This window comes from Protopterus annectens, chromosome 16.part0 (genome assembly GCF_019279795.1).
Source record: "Protopterus annectens isolate FY-2018-M chromosome 16.part0, PAN1.0, whole genome shotgun sequence".
In the NCBI taxonomy this organism is placed as follows: domain Eukaryota; kingdom Metazoa; phylum Chordata; order Ceratodontiformes; family Protopteridae; genus Protopterus; species Protopterus annectens.
This window is the reverse complement of record NC_056750.1, coordinates 515,196,952-515,215,189: the sequence shown is the minus strand read 5'-3', so window position 1 is coordinate 515,215,189 and position 18,238 is coordinate 515,196,952. Positions and strand designations below refer to the sequence as shown.

The window sequence follows — 18,238 nt, the reverse complement described above, 5'->3', positions numbered from 1 at the left end:
TAGAAAAGACCTCAACTACTTTAAAGTAGTATTAAGCATATACACAGTACAACAGTAAAATCAGAATTCCAACAGGAATTAACAGCAGTAGTAAATAGCAAAAATATTAAAATAAAAAGTTAAAACTCAAATGTACATTTTACAGACAATATATTTTACACATATAGAGTGATATATTAACCTCAAACACTCTACAACGTTACACAATACTAAAACACTGACCTGAGACTAATATCCACAGGACACAGGTCAATACAAAACCTAGCTTCAGATATTCAAACAATACTACAACATAATGTTTTAATACTAGTACCTATCCAGTCACAGGCAACTAGGAACAAACTAACCATCCCATAATCCCCTTCAGTTAAAAACACATTTATGAAGCAATATACAACTTATATTAAATAACGTGTATGTATATATAGATATACAGATATATGTATGTCACAAAGCAAAAGAAAATATATTAAATCATCACAAAATAAGTCACTAAAACTTTTTACTGTGGCTATTTTACTAGCCTATAAAGCAAAAGTGCTACTTGCGGAAGTTGTATCATGAATACCTGGCAAATGAGTTGCATTGAGCAGACGTTGCAAATACAGTTCCCTACATTCTAAATAAGAAAAAGAGTTTTCACCTCTTATGTTATGTGTAACTTTCGCCAACATATAAAACAGTAACTTTTTGTTACTCTTACACTGCTGCACATATCAATAAAGAGCATTTGTAGAGTCCACTTTTTCATGTCATACAAGTGTAACCTGTTCTTTGAAGCAAAAGTCAAATCAAACTAGTCAAACTGACCACCACCCATCCACAGAGACTCTGACTATGGCTCTTAACTGAATTTACGATAATGTGAATAGCACCAACAAGAAGTTTATTAATAGATATATTTAGTGCTTTTGAGTCATAAAACTTCACCAGAATACATACAATTTAAAACATTAAATTTAAATAAGAAAGATTAAAAACAAGTCACTAGCAAGCCTTTAGTTTAAATCAACTTTTTAAAAATGTACCAAAAATTTCCTTTTCAACCAGTCAAGGTCTAATAACACTAATCATTTTAGTGCAGAAGCTTCAAGCAGTCAGTATTAAACCAATCATTTATCCAATCAAACATTGCATAGACCGTCTTAGAAATCCGTTTAAGGACCATCACTGCTTTTTGCATCTACACCAATTGTCTTAACATATTAAAAAGTAGGAACCACTTTACCACCTATCAAAGTTAAGCAAAATAAAACCAATCACATAAAAAGTGTAAGCCACTCCGTCTTTGTTGTTAACCAATAGGGGTGCTTGTCATTTATACAGACAAACCCAATTCAGTGAAACAATGTACCTTAATGTCCAGTATATTGCAGGACAATCACAAATATAAAACAAAAGGTCTATAACAATAAATATAATTGCACATCTTTAAATCATTTTATTATACTAAATTGAATGTTGCTTGGAGAATAAAATAAACCAGATTTTCCATAAAACATACATTTAGTTAGCTAGTTGAAGTTTTTGCACTAAAATGATTGGTATTATTAAAACTTGTGATTGGTTGAAAAGGAAATTTTTTGGTATATTTTAAAAAAGCTGATTGGATTAAATGAAAGGAGTGCTAGTAATGCATTTTTAATCTTTCTTATTTAAGTTTAATGTTTTAAATTGTATGTAATCTGATGAAGTTTTATGACTCAATAAAATGAAAGTGCTAAACATTTGTTGGTGTTATTCACATTATCGTGAATTTAGTTAAGAGCCATAGTCACAGTCTCTGCAGATGGGTGGTGTTCATTTTTACTACATCCTGTTCTTTACTTGACAATCAGGGTTACCCACATAAAAATCAAGGCAAGACATGCAAACTGCTACATACACTACACCCTCCCCCTTATGTTACAATCATGCCTACCATTAGTACAAATGATCATTGGGTAGTTCCCTATTGTAATATTAACACTGTCATTAATGTACTTACATATGGCACATGCCACATGTTTTTTTTTCATTCCTTTTCTCTGTCACTCTTCTATAGTCTTCCTCACCCTTCTTAAACAAAGAGTTGGGGCTAGCAGCCAATAACACTCTTTCAGTTTTGGTCAAGAATATCTCTCGACTATTACTATTACTACTACTATTACTAATAATAATAATAGGAAAAGAAGAAATGTCAAAACCATGGCGTTATAACCATCGTTATATTTTCTGACTGCATTAATATTAGTACATTTTAGAAATGGCTGGTAAAAATAAATCTTGCTCAAAACATATTTGGCCAAGCTATCAAGCACTGATGACTAAGGGTCTATATGTTCGAAGTCTGAAAACTTCGAATCTCATATGATCAACTCCATATGAGCGAAGTTTTCAAACATCGAACATAAAATATAAACAAACTAAATATATGAACGCTCTATGCAAGGAGGCAAGCCCCCCTTGCGCCCCTACACCCCTGCTACTTAAATATACCAACTCCGAGATCACACTACATTGAAGTGAAAGAAATATTCCCTACGGCAATCTCCATTGTAATGTTCGATGTTTGAAAACTTCGCTCATATGATGTTGATCATATCAGATTCAAAGTTTTCAAATTTCGAATTTAGAATATAGACCCGATGACTGGCACTTCCGATTTCAGAATATACCCTTCAAAATAGTTAATTCCTTCTCAAAATATAGTCTGTTACCAAATGTGATAGGCTCACCATCTACCCTTTTATTAAGTTAATTTCTGTCAATAAGCAGGGTGGCTGGTGTAATACGGTTAACTATTAGAAAGTGTAGCTTTCCTATAAATCTTGGATTCAGATCTTTCCCCATCTGTGTTCATATAAATAGCAACACCAAGTAGTTACAACTTATCAACTTGATAAAGCAAAAAAAAAAAAAAAAAAATACTGTTATTAATATAAATCAAGAGATTCTATAATATTAACCCAAATAAAAATCAATAGATCTAAATAAATTAAAATTATGTGCTCACCACAACTTGGCATTTGGGTTGTCCATTTTTATTTTTCCTCAACTTATTGATTATGGACCCGACTTAACCACATACTACAGAGTTTGGTTCCAACTCTGAAGCTCCTCTCTCTACCCATAATGCTACAGTCCACCCCAATACCAGAGATCAGGCTCGCTGCCTTAAAGGACCTAAAATATGAAGAAAAAGGAAGAGACAATCAGGGCTTAAATCTGGAACAACAGGTTCCAAAAACCCATCAGGTCACTCCAGAAGATGATAGGAAGGGGAAGGTGGGATTGGCAGTTGAGAAAGAATGAAAATGGACAACACAGCTGCTTAGTTATTTTGAGTGTCTAACTATAACATCCGTCATCATCCCTTTCATTCTTCTTCATCATATGGGACAGTGTCCCCAGCTACGTACATTTTGGGTGACCTTCATGGAAGGATATTCCAGAGAACTGCTGAACCAAACGCAGCTCTGCTTCTGGAAATTCTGTCCAATTTGTAATAGGTGACAAAGGGTATGGGCTTTAGACTACGTGGGTGCTGCACAAATAAGTTCTAGACCAGAAAGCAGATGTGTTCATAGATCTGGCTGAAGGAGCCTAGGGTGGTTTTGGCAGAGACAGACCTTGCTATGAAATATATCCAGGAAATGCAAGTAGTTAACCATTTGGCCAATGTAACCTTAGAAACTGAGAACCCATCTGACTAGGTGAAAAACAAACAGCTAGTCCATTTTTCGAAATCTTTTGTTCTCTGTAAACATAGTCTACATACACCTAAAAGATGTGGCATGTATTCTCCTTTGTTCAAGAATTTTGGAAATAAAATTAATAAATGTATGGTTTTAATTTGTATTTGATTCAGAAGCCACTTTTGGTAAGAAAGGAGTATTGGTTCATAAAGCAATCCTATCTTTATGAAAAAACAGTGGATTTCGATGAAAGAGCCTGGAGTTCAGAAAACCTTTCAGTGGATGTAACAGTAACTTATTTTTCTTCTTTCGGTGGATGTAATAGCAACTAAGAAGGCAGTTTTCCAAGACAGGAATTTCAAGTCAGTTTTTGCTGAAGGTTCAAAAGGATGTTGAGTTAAACCTTGAAACACTACTACTAAATAGTCCCAGGGAGGTGATGGATCTTTCACGAAGGTCTGAGCAAAAAGGTGCACTTCAGAAAAGTATTACACAACTTGAAAGTAGCCAAGCAAAAAGCATTGTCCCCAGAGTGAAAATTTGAATGGCCTGGGTGAAAATTTGAAATGGCTGCCAACTGTACTTTAATTGTGGAAAAACTAGCACTATCTTTAAAAAGACAAGTTAAACCCCCCTAGAACAGCAGCAATTACATAAATGGGAGCAGTAAAAGAATCAGTCATTTTTCAAAGCCCAAACTGAGAATCTCTTCCATTTATTCTTGCAAATTCTCTTAGTGTAATCTTTTAGTGAAGACAAAAATATATCACGAACTGGGAAAGAATGCCTGAACTGTCAAGCTATTAACAGAACTGGATCAAACCATGTTGTTAAGTTTGATGGCTGAGATACTGGGATGTTTTATCCCAGATGTTTGTGAAAGACCATCTGAAATGGGGTCCTGTATCCAATGAGGATAACGAAGTTGAGACCAAAGGAAGGGGAATGAGATCTGGGAAGGTCAAAATGAGGCAGAGAGGATAACATAGCTCTTCAGACTAGCTTTCTGTAAGAATTTTGGAATCAGACATACTGGGGGATGTGTAAAGGAAACCGGAGGGCCAAACATGGATTACAGCATTTCTCGGCGACTCTCACTAATGGGGAATTGGAGCAAAGTAACTTATGCATTTATTATGGGGAGAAGCAAAAAGATCCTAGCAAGTTTGGTCCCTATGTCAGAAAATGTTCTCCTCCACTGATTGACTGAGACCACTCATGAGGCATCAGAATGGATCTGCTGAATTTGTCCTCTAGCACGAAGGGGTTTCCTCAGAACGTGTCTTGCTACCAGAAAGCATTTGGGGAAGATTGCCTATTGATACACTATCACAGTTTCTGAGAATTGGAGGTAAGTACAAGTTGCCCCATATTTGTTCATGTTCCAAGACCAGACATGCCATCGGTTTGGATCGTGATGGTCCCTAGATGGACAACATCTTGAAATGTCTGTAATGTTAATAGGACATCTCTAGGATGCTAATATGAAAATTGTTCTCTTGGGGGACCAACTACCGTGAATGGTCCTTCTCAAGGACTGCTCCCCCACCCTAATTGGGATGCACCTGTGGTCACTGTGGCAACTCAGGAAGACAAAACAAAGGGGCATCTAATGTAAATGTTATATGACTAGATCTACCATTGAATATGTTTTTTTGCATACAGGAGTAATTTTGACTGGAAAGGACAGAGTTGGTCGAAGAACAGACCATTGGACAGCTAGAGTCCACTGAAGAGCACTCATATAGTAATAGAACAAACTACAGATGCTGCCATGGAACCTAGGGCCTGAGGGACAAGTCAGGCAGGAGGAGCAAGAGGAGAAATAATTTGATGAACCTGGAACTTCACTGTACATGTACAATGTGGAGGTAAAGAAACAATCAGACATACTGCATTTAAATGAGCTCCAATGAACTCCGGGCTGTGTCCTGGTAGTAGCTTTGACTTGGAAATAATGACTGATGTCTAGTGTTCCAAAACTGGTATTAGTTCCCCTGTCTTTTCTGGCACTAAAAAGAACATGTAGTAAGTTCCAAATTCTCTCTGGTTTGGTGTAACCTCCTGGACGACTTTTGTCCAGCAGCTTCTGAATTTCTTGAGTTGCAGTTTCTTTGTGACTGGGTAGAATGCTGGGAAACTTTCTTCATTTGGAAGTGGACATTTGGAAAAATGGTATAAAGTAACCTCTGGATATTACTACACCAAAGAACCTTTTGTTATAGCAGTCCAGGCAAATGGGCGCAAGGCCAAGAGTCCCCCAAATGCCTCCAGAGGCAGGCAGTTGGGCAACACTTCGGGAGCACTGAAAGGGTCTATCCAGAAAAGATTCTCAGAAACCCTGATTTTGCAGACCTCCTCTGCTGTGAGGATGGTGGCTCCAATTTGAACTCCCTCCTCTGCCTCTGAGGAAATTGTCTTTGCATTAATCCTGGAAAGATTCCTGGGATTTACGGATTCACATTTTCTTACATCGTCTTTGATTCCTTGAAAAGGATCACAAAGGGGTAGAAAAGTGAACCCCAATGCAGCCAGTGTCCTTCCTTCCTGTTCACTGCAGGAAAGCATTTCTTTCACAGAAGGCCAAACAAGGATGTTCCATCACAAGAAGCAAAGATGAAAAAATACTTGAAAGGCTCCTCAAAATCACATAACCGCATCTAGGCATGTCTCCTTAAGGCAATGCCTAAACCGGTGGCCCAAGAGGTGCCTTCAACCACATGAGAAATCAACCTCATGGACGCACTGGAAATAGATAAGAGTGGCCAGATGCGAAGATGATCTTTTGCAATCTTCTGCAGACGTGGACTCGGAGATTTTGAAAGCTTCTTGGTCAAATCACTCTGCAGTCTTGTAAAGTACACCAAATAATTGAGGGACCTTAAAGCAAAGGTCGCTGAAGCACTCACTTTCCAAACTTGTCCAATGCCCTGGACTCTCTCTGTTAGTGGGGATAGACTGAGGAGCTCTGTTCAGCTAGCACCTTCTTAGTGGCTGCCGGCACAGACATTGCACCAGCAGGGACTCCTTTGCTTCAATAGGGCTCATCTTTTGGAGGAGCTAAAATTTCTCAGGAGAAGGTTTATCTGTGGACCAACCACCTTTCTTCTTAAGGACCTCCAAAATGTCTCCAAATGAGACACCATCAGGTGATGATCTGGGGGATCCTTTGTTGAAGTCAGCATCTTTAGTGCGAGAGATTCCAAAAGGGAATCTGTGTGTCTCCTTTTGCACTTTCTCTTTACATGAACCTTCTCGGTGGGATGCTCTGGGCACGTATCAGAAGAGAGGGGTACTGCCATAGAGAATTGTCTGAATGCTTGCTGGTACTGGCTGTCCGTGCAGAGTAGGTCTGATGACATTATCGCTTGGAACCCATAGGGTGAAAATATGTAGGCTCAGAGGATGTATAAGGGAGCAGATCTCTTGAATAAGAAAACACACTTTCCACAACCACAAAGGCCGACAGACAAGGGGAAGCTGTGGCAGGCCGCACCAAATCTAAGACTTCCAAAGCAGGCAAACCACAACTTTATGCAGATCAGTGCCTCGAGGATGGAGCCAGACCAAAGCTATCTAGCAGCAAGGCTCCAAGAGGCAAGGGATGTTCCATCACCATCTGAGTAGATCCCAGCCTCATAGATCTGAGTCAGACTTCAGCTCAGACTCCTCACAATCAGAGGGAAAAGGAGCAGAGCTGGTCAGGGAAACCATCTGGGTCGAAGATGTAATTCCCTTTAGATCAGAAATTGATATTCTGAACTCTTGGACTGCAGGACTCCTAAACCAAAGGACAAATCAAAGGAGGAGATACAGCTATATGGGACGTGGCAGAAAGGCTCACATATCCCAATGTGAGACTGAGATGGTACTAACCCATCTGGACCTGAGCTCTGAAGAACTTTCTCATCATCGTATCCACTTCCGCTTAAGAAAGACTCATGGCGCACCCGACAGATGAGGTAGTAGACTGAAGTGTGGAGTGCTTTCTCTGAGTTTGCATTACAGGAGACTGAAGCCTTGGAGAAATAGGGTCAACAGTGAACTCGGGAAAGTGAGCTCACAGCATACAAAAATGCCAAGAGTCAGATCTGATGGGTTTGGATCTGGAGGTTGAATAGTGGGACTGCCTGAAATAATTACTAGATCCAAAGACTTAGGATCTGTAGCTTTTCCTTCAGAGCTGACAAACTCTGATCCAATCTTCGTATTTTTTGTGGAGGCTCCAAGGATGAAGAGGTCTTCAGAGATTTTGGTGGAGATTGTTTTTTATGTTCCAATGGAGCCTTAGATGGTTTGTTGGGCGGGGGGATGAGCCCCAGAGGAGGAAGCCGAAGGCTATAACACTTTTGAGGACTTGTTTGTTTTTCCTCCACAACAGCCCTCAAGTTAAACGTAGCACAAATGATAGAGTTCATACCCAAACAGTAAACACACTCCCTGTGGACATCCGAGTTGGGAACTGTGCCCACAGGAAGTGCATTTTTTTATAACCTGTAAGCTTCTCAGCCATAGTACCTATCAATAACAGAAAAAGAGAGAGGTAAGAAAATGAAGTTGCAGTTGAAGACAGACAGACTGAAGAAACAGAACTACTAACAATGGTCATTAGGAATACCCTGTCTGTCTGGGTAAGAAAACAGGAAAAGGAAAGGGTATATATAAATAAACAAAGGTACCAAGCATGGTACACTACCTTGCTAAGGTAGAAAGCTAATGGACTGAAGGACCCCGAAAAATTAAGAGGGAGAAACTATAAAGTAATTTTTACCTGGAAACAGAAATGGGAGAGATTTTTAATATGTAACAAACACTTGCTACACAACCCAAAAAACACTCAAAGTGGATTCACATCCATGCGAGATTGCAGCTAAAGAGATTTGAGGTACTGGAGGTGGACTGGAAAATTATGGATAGGAGGAGGAGATCGAGAGTTGGATCCAAAGTCTGTAGAATGTGGCAGATTCAGATCTGTAACCCTTATGTTGTGGAAGAATGAAAAGGGCATCATCAGATCTAAAGGACTTTTAAGCAAAATCCAAAGATTTAAAGCTAAGTATAAAAAAGATTTTCCACCATCATAATATGTTGGCAAACACTGGTGTAAAGGTGGTCCTAATCACTACACCTGTAGTCTGGTTTATAGTACTCACCCTCAAAACAGACTAAGTAGTTGGGCAAAATCCATTTCCATAAAAGGAAAAAAAAAAAAAAAAGACAATTTTATATTGAGGCAGAGTAGTTATCAACAAACCTTTAAATGCCTGCATTGTGAGGAATAACTAGGAAAAAATCTTTAACATAAATACTTAAACAATGCATCAAATTCACATACCCCCAAGCTTCTCAAAAGGGGCAAAGAATCAATTAAAACAGTGCAAAGCATCAAAACATGGAATTTGGCATCGAAAAAAAACTTCAATATCCTGTCCAAATTATTGAGCTTGGGGCTCAGCCTTTGGGCCTCCAGCTGCTACTACTGGTCTAAACAGGAGATCCTTAATTGATACATGCACTCTTGGAATGCCACCCATAGAAGGAATCAAAAGATTCATCTTTAGAAAAATCGGTTGATTTTGATGTAAAGTCATAGTCCAAAAAAAATCATACAAGGCCAAATCCATCTTCCTGTAGGTAATATTAAGTCCGTTTGTAGATACAGACCTAAAAATCATTACAATATAAAAACATTCATAATTTTATCACTGCACAAAAGGTTGTCCATGATAACTGCAGGTTTCATAAAACGGATTTCCCTACTGTTTAAAATCAAGCAACAATTTCTTTTCCTCAACAGTCAAACTGTAAAGAAGTTGTTACGACCATTTCAGTCCATAGATCTAATGTTTGACTCTCAATCCTTCTGAGAGAGCTATAAGTGGCAACAGTATGAGGTGATAAGTACTCTTCCTATGAAACATTTCTGTGCCACCTTTATCACGCTCTTTGTCAAACATCAAATTTAGGTTAATCTTCCTTGAAAAAGGTTTCAATTCCGAGATAGTATCAGCCAAATAGAACTTCGAGGGTAAAAGCCAAAATTTTTCAAAAATAAAGTACCACAACAATTGGTGGTAACTAAATTGCTATAGTTGTAAATTTTAAACCCCTCAAATTCAGTTAAACAGTACCTACTTGTTGCTGTGTCATTATCACAAAGCCCAACCCCATCCCCTGGCATTTCTTGTTTATAGGCATGCACAGTAGTATAAAAATTACAAAATGTGTTTTATATATTGGAAGAGGTTAACCCTTACATCACAAGTGGAAATCGGTATCAATTAGAATATATGGAACTGTTTCGGCAACTTCTGTTCAATGCAGCTCAGCTGACAGGTAGTAATGATAAAAATTCCATAAGCAAAGCTTTACCTCAACAGGCTGACAAATTGAAAGCAGAGTAAAATGATTTAGCAACTTCTTTTGCAATGGTTTAGTGTATTTTGCAATGTGACATTCATATATGTACAAACATTACTCATACAAGTTGTACACTGTCTCATAAATACACATTTTTAACTAAGAGAAATTATGGGATGGTTGGTTTGTTCCTAGCTGATTGTTATTGGATAGGTTCTAGTATTTAAACATGTTAGTAGTGTTTGAATAAAGTTTTGTTTTATCACAAAACGGAACAGCTAATTATTCCACATTAAACCGCGTTCACAGAATATTACACTTGTGTCAGCATTACTTATTTGATATAATATAGATTCACAGTTCATAGTTACATTAGGCCACAGACCACCAGGGCCTTTATAAGCCTAACTGTGCAATCCAACCCAATTGTGTCTGCATATCAAAGGCATTTATTAGGGGGGGCGTGTTAGAAGGTACTAGAGGTTATGGAGGGGGGTTGTTAGTTTGGACATTACTATCTGCCTCTATTACAGACATGGGAGCCAGCCCCGGGGTGAATTCCTGATTTCCCATTAACTGATCAAGGTTATGCTTAAATAGGGTTAGTACGGATTCTGCTTCATGTGGATAAAGATCCTCAAACACATGCCTCACCAACATGTCTTATTTATGTAACAAGAAAAATTTAAATCCTTGTATCTAGTGGTTCTGCTGCAGTTTGTTTTGCGGGTGTGCAAAAGATCATATCTAGATCTGAGAATGCTTTGTATGCCCAAAGTATCTAAGTAGTTTGTATGCAAGGCTCAGTCCTAGGATCCCGCCTGTTCGGCATATACTTCTCAGAGGTACAGGCAAGCACAGGAGGACTATGGCTGACCAAGTTCGCAGACGACTGCAAACTAGGGGCTATAACTGACTCTCCGGCTGACATAGACATCCTCCAAAAGGGTCTCTCTGAGACGGATACCTGGTGTTAAAATCATGGCCTCAAGCTAAATACCAAAAAGTGCATAGTCATCCCCTTTGGAAAAAACAAAGTACACACAAACTACCACCCACATAGGTGGTAGTCCCCTAAATATGGAAGACGTAATAAGGGATCTGGGGACCCAAGTAGATGGTAATCCCACCTTTGATAATCACATTGCCAAAGTGGTTAGAAAATTGTTCTGCGTGGCCCACTTAATCACAAAAGGGATCACATCCAGATCAAAAGAGGACATTGTGCCCCTCTACACATCTGACCCATCATAGAGTACAACGCCCCATTTGGGATGTACCATACAAGACACCTGCAACAGCTGGAAAGACACAGAAGTACCTTACCAAGAGGATCACTGGCCTCAAACAGATGCCCTATGCAGCTCGACTGAAGAAACTCCAGCTGTACTCGGTTGCATACCGCCTACTCAGAGGTGATCTCTGCCTGACATACTAGGCCATGTCCAACCCAAAATTGATGGACATGCTCAACCTAAAGAAAACCTTATCGCCTCGAGCCACATGTTCTAGGGATCTAAACCTCACCACAACAATAAACAGGACATGCTGGAGGGACAGATTTCTGTCCCAGAGAATTACCATGCTTTGGAACAAGATTCCAATCTACATTAGGCAGAGTTCCTCGCTATCACTCTTCAAAAGAAACCCTGATGAGTGGATGGGAAACAGAAAGTTTACCCCGGGGATCACTTCAGTGGCTCTGCTGGACAGAGGCACAGGGAACTAATCTAAAAGGGCGGCGAAAGCCAACACATTCTGGCTAGGCTTATAAATGCCTTCGGGCAAATAGCCTAGTACCAACCAATAAACCTATGCCAGGAATAGATCACTTCTCAATAAACCTGTAGGTGACAGAGTACTGTGATATAGCTTTATGGTGAGACGTACAAAACAATGTGTTCATACCCCTGCATTCTTTTGGTAGAGAACCTTTGTGACTGTTCCAACAATTGCATAGGTCTGGTCAGGTACAAGCCAAAGTGGGTATTTTACTCAATGATGAGTGTGATAAGGGCCAAATGAAGTGGCACTACGACTTCCTTAGACCCAGATGCCATGCCCTTACTTACAATTTGGGCAACATGGAATGATTTTCTATTTTGGCCACATGTTGGTCATAGGCCAGATTAATGTTTACATTTCTTCCCAGATCTCAGATTATTGGTTCTACACCTTAATCTTATTGGAATGAATAGCCTGGGTGGTAGTTTTACCAAAAGGCACTATAATGCATTTCTTGGCATTGATTTTTAGTACATGACTTTGGCACCAGTAATTTGCCTGTGTTAGACCCTCTTGTAAGATGTTTGCATCATGGGGCATCTATAATAGCAACCAAACTGGAGTCATCCGTGAACTTAGTAAGCCAATGGCCCTTGAGATTAGCCTCTAACTCCAAGTAGTAGATGCCAAATAGCAGCAGTTCCAACACAGAAACCTGAGGTACCCCACTGGAGACTTCTCTTACTGGAGACCGTAGCAGCAGTACTTACCTTCTAGGTCCTGTCTTCGAGCCACCTGACAATCCAAAGTGTTATTTAGGAGGTTTGTGATCAGTTTGGTGAGTTTGTCAACTATAACAGCATTGGGTATTGTATCCAATGCCTTAACCAGAGCCAGGTAGGCAGTATGCACAGTTGTCTCCTCATCCATTGTCTTGGTGACCTTCTCCAAAATGTCCACCAGGTTTAAAAGGCAAGATCTCCTGTTGACAAAGCCAACCTGGGTAGGGTCCACTGTCTGAAGATTGCATTTGTCTTTATTGATCACTTCCAAGAAAATCCATAGGTTCATACGTAGGAACTAGGCTACCTGCCTGAAGGCATTTATAAGCCTAGCCAGAATGTGTTGGCTTTCGCCGCCCCCTTAGATTAGTTCCCTATGCCTCTGTCCAGCACAGCCACTAAAGTGATCCCAGAAGTAAACTTTGTTTCCTTGCATTAGACTGGTCAAACTAGCAAGTTTGTACATATCAGGATAGGTTGATGCTACCCTTATGAAGTGGGATACCAGTGCAGTCCTCCATTTTCATGGTACAAAGCCTGCTTTGAGAATACAGTTGAAAAGTGTCTCAATAGGTCCCGATAAGTCAATTTTCCAGCTATTTAGGAGGCATCCAAAGATACTGTTTGGGCCCACTGAGGCTGCATTTTCACCTTAGGAAGTGCCACCAGGACCTGATCCCTATTAACAGTTGGGGGGGGGGGGTGATGCTAGAAGGTATTTCATGACGGGAGGCAAGGGTTGAATTTGTAAGACAGCATATTTGCTAAGTTGGTCTGCTCAGTAAAGCTGGCATCAATGACCATTAGTTTGTCGCACTAACGTGCACTGTTTTTGATGTTTTGGACTTAGATGTAGAAGGCCTTGTGGCTGTCTTTAGTCTGTGAGGCTATCTTGACCTCATAATTGACCTTGTTGGACTTAATTAGTTCTTAGTTTCCTGTTTACTTTACAGATCTCCTATCACAACGGGGGTTGTTCTTCCTAACTGTAGCCATGACTTTTTCCTTTTCTTATATACCCTATTAAGATTAGGATTCTACCAGTGTGGTTTTATTTTAGAGTTAGTTTTGGGCTTACTTCTAAGTAGGTACAGCAACCTCCACAAAGCCATTTACATACTTGTACAGGGTCTCTGAACAATTCTGCATAGGTTGTTGTGAACCCTGGCTTGGTGGGGAACACTGTCTTTTGATAAAACTACTGCCCAATAGTATGTAGTTTGCTTTGGGATAACTACTAACAGTTGCACAGTATGCTGGAGTTATTGAGTTGATTTTTATTTCAAAGGAGACAGCTGTATGGTCCGACCACACCAGTGACAACACGACAAAGGGGGTGCAGCTCTCTCCATATTGCAGAGAAGCAGGCCTTTGTATTTGAACCTCTGGTAGTTGTGCGCACTGCCTGGCCAAAGGTATTAGTTTTAATACTGTCCAGGAATCATACGAGGCACTGCACACTTCTCAGCTTATAGAAAGGTAGTTAAAAGTCTACCATGAATAGAGTATTTGGCTTAATATAGTGAGTACCTCCAGTAGGTCTATTTACAAGCTATGGGATTCCAGGAACATTAAGGGTGATTCATATCTTTGCTAGGATACAGTGCAGTACTTTGCCTATGGTGATTTGCACATGGATAAAGTCCAGGGCACTGTGCTATTTAGCCAACAGTTATGTTTGTTGATGATTTAAACTGAGACTCCTCCACCTTTTGTCCCTGTCTATGCATTTGATGTTTCAAATTTGTGGAAGGCACTGAAGCCTTGCACCATCAAAGTACCCTGCGGATTTAAACTATGTCTCTAACGCCACAGATGTCTATATTCTTCACAGTGAGAACGGCTTGTACGGAATGTAGTTTCTTGTTTAGGCTCCTAGCACTAAGCACTAACACCTTTAGGTTAATTTTAGTTCTTTATGTCACCATGTTTGTCAATTTAGCATTGCCTAAAAAGTCTAAGGGAGGTGAAAAAAGTTCTAGTCAATACTCTGAATCCTAAGGGAGACAGGTGTTGACAACCATCTGCATAGCAACGCATTCGGTTAACAATGTTCTCCAATGCGGACAAACATCAAAACTGCTTGGAAAGATGCCAATAACTAAGCCAATTATAGAAGTCAATCATCTTTTGTTCATACTGTGGGATCGTCTATGGTGAAGGTAGAATGCTGCTCGATACAACACACAAATCTGCCTAGAAACATATCTGAACAGATCAACAATGCCTCATCTCATGTAGTCCAGGGAAGGCAGTCTCAGTTCATTAACATCCACATGGACTATGACAGAACCATACTGGTAGCTGTGGTGTAGTGACATTTGTGGGTGTGTGTGTGTCTATATAACTTGGTAAGTCCTGGCTCAAGGTAAGGAACTAATCATTACGTTCTTATTCGATCTGGTAAGTGGGGCATTTGTGTGTCATACAATGAAGTAACTTACACCAAGAGTCTTGGGTAAAGTGCTGGCTTGCCTTAAAGGCTTTGCCCTTTGGGCTCCACTGGGTGCAGGACTATGTATGGTGTTTGGTGTTGCTTTTGACAAGTGTTTTACAGACTGCCGACAATAGGCATTACCGTTTATAGGCTAAGGAGGTCTGAGATTTGGGAAGACTGCTTTTTAGTGTCGCAGCAAAGGTTGGTCTGGATGTAGAGGACTGTGTGTTGGATGCAGTGCATGTGTTCTTGACTACTTTGGCTGTATGCAAGATTTGTGCCTCTAGTAAACTGTATGTGCTTATATCTCTCGCATACTATGTTTAAGGAATTAAATTGCTGTCTGAACATGAGACAAATGCTACAATGTCTCAGAATGCCCATATCCACCAAGCTAGCTATGGAGACATTGGAAATTGCATAACCATGTCGTCTGGACCTCTATTTGTGTGAGTTACTGTAGGTCATGGACTGGATTAAACAGAGGTCTCTTTGGGTGGGTGCTGGGATTTGGCAGTATACTAGGCTAGACTGTGGTAAGATCTGATAGTTGTGCTATTTACACTACAAACTAGCTGTTCTAATCTTGTCATACACAATGACTGTTTTAGCCACACCAAGTTACATGTTTCATATCCAAGGCAAGTTTTATAAATAAAATGTATTTTCTGGGTGGTTGTCTGTACAGGGTACTGCAATCCTCTTCATATAATAACACCGAGCAAGATTGTTTGCGAGTGCAATATACAACAAAACTAACTTGACAAGGTCATTTTAAGTATTCTTTAGAATGATTTAAAGGAAAATATCAATAAAGCAAAAATAAAGTAGTAGCACTCTAAACAGTTAACTTAAGTGCAAAATAATAAAATGTCTTACCTGCCAAAGATGGAGCAGGATTTACTTGGTACCCCCTCAGAGTGTGATTAGGTTGCAAGAAGATGGGAGCTCTGGGAAAAAGAGCAACAGACAATTTGTAGTAAGGGATGTTTTCTCAAAATAATGGTTTGTTGGGTGGGCACTTAGTATTATGGACATATGGAAAAGAATGGGTAAGACACTACTTAAACAGGCTACAAAAGAGACAACAATGAAGAGGGAGGACTTTGGAAATCAGATTACCATAATGGGTGGAAGCCAGAGAGACAGCCTTTTAAAACAATAAAACTGTGGTAGGGTTTGCAGAAAAAAAACTAGATTTCAACTCCAGTGGTCACAATTTCAGAAACTTTTAGCTTAATGCCTCAGTGGAGGTGGGGAAGACTCAAAGAAGATGGGAAAAACAGTAGCAGGATCACCAGAAAAACACTTTAATGCAACTTTAAGGAGGTATACACAGCTATAAAAATACCGAGGCACAAATACTTGAACAGAAATCACAATACTGCCATTACTGCAATCTCATCACAGATTAATGCGCCAGACTATGCAGAAATGTACAAGTAATACTATAATAAATGACTAATGAGGCTCAAATCTAGCAGTGGACACAGTCCTGCAACAACTGTGAAAGAAATACAAGACTGTCCAGATGGGATTCAAAATGCAAAAAAGCTAGCTTTGTACATGTAATTATACCCACTGAAGTATATAACAATAGAGAGGATGGTAAGTTCCCAAAGGAATCTTATCTGAATCTGGAGGCTGTAGTCCTACAACACAGGTGGCTAAGGATATTCAAATTTAAGAGTCCTACACTAGCACTTAAAGACTGAAATACTAAAATATGCCACACACAATGCAGCCAGCAGCAGTATCACTGAATATCTATCTGTTAATCAGTGAGGTGGTGAGCAAATTGGTGTCTGCATTTGTGACAGTGGTTCTAAATCAGGCGAAAGGCTCTTGTCTGAATAAGGAAAACCGACTCTCTAAAACTGCATACTATTAAAGATACAAAAGAATCACATGAAGTACGAAATTTGCTGTAGGTCTAGCTCTGACACCAAGCTAGTTACCAGATGAAATAAAAAGGAAAAGTCCTAGACATTATAAATAATGGAGGAATCAGTTAAATTGGGAATAACAGGACTTAATTCTAAACTAAAAGAAGGTGATAATTATGAGGGGGAAAAAAAGTATTACAGGAATATGTCTATTTTCAAGTTAACGTTTTGTTTAAGTTTCCCTTCTGTTAAGCAGCATATACACTTAAAGTATTTCAACTCTGAAAGCATCTTGAGAATGCAGCCTAAAGAAATGACAGGGAACCAAGCATTCAATACAGTCATTGGAAATGACCCACAGTAATGTGACTGATCCATAGACTGGGAAGAGGAATGGTAGGATGCCCATTCTAACTTACTGCCTTTGCATTTACTATGTTTTGAATAATGACAGAACTATTGAGAACTCACAGAATGCAACCTGCAGCAATCACACATAAATGACCAGTCATGTTGTTATACAGAAAATGCAAACGTGCCAGTTAAAAATAAAATCCAAAAATACTAACCGCTCGAGTAGTTCTTACTAGCTCGGAAACATTACTGCATATTTGGTTTCCACGAACACTGTATCCTGAAAGGTCAAGCCCTGGTAAATCCCTGGGTTTCGGATCTATCTGCAAGTTTACTTGGAGAACTTCCTCCTGGATGGAGTTGAGGCGATACCATCTTTCACGACCTTCTGCCAATCGCTGGCGTTCCAGCTCCTCCTGCTTCTGTCGCTGTAGTTCTGCCTCACGCAGCTTCAGGTTTAATATCTGAAGAGAGAAAAAGAATAGTTCAGATTTCTAGTAAATTGCATCCTCATCACACTACTGTTAAACACACTTTAGATTTAGTCTCTGAAGATAATTCAGAATGCAATATCATTTACTTGCGGATATATATATATATATATATATATATATATATATATATATATATATACATACATATACACATATATATATATAGATTCACTACAATATATCGAATGGCCAAAATACCGATGCCCAATATACCGAGACCACAAGACCGAAGTTACATAATCCCGGAAATGCACAATACCGAACTGCAGAATCCCGAAAAAGGTGTAATTAGAGCTTACAAAAGGTAGACAGTTTAATTCACAGGATGAAGCATAGGGAAATGTCTCAGCTGCTATAAAAGGTGCTCATACACTTAAAGGCGATGTACGACGGGAATGCAAAAAACATGTCAGAGGAGTGTTACAGTGTGCCTGGAGTTATTGGGCAATTATACGAAAAACTGAAGTCTCAACAAGGGAAAGCTGTACTGGCTATTGAGGGCCCAGATAAGTAATCAGATATT

The 18,238-nt window shown here is 39.5% G+C and overlaps 1 protein-coding gene across 1 annotated transcript in view; it reads right to left on the bottom strand.

The window, feature by feature from the left end:
* Positions 1-18,238, bottom strand: part of GLE1 (GLE1 RNA export mediator) — a 1,828,321-nt gene that overhangs the window by 1,070,515 nt on the left and 739,568 nt on the right. The window contains exon 6 of the mRNA XM_044058440.1: positions 17,437-17,685. Within this exon, the coding sequence (XP_043914375.1) occupies positions 17,437-17,685 (249 nt within the window). The remainder of the gene's footprint in view (positions 1-17,436; positions 17,686-18,238) is intronic.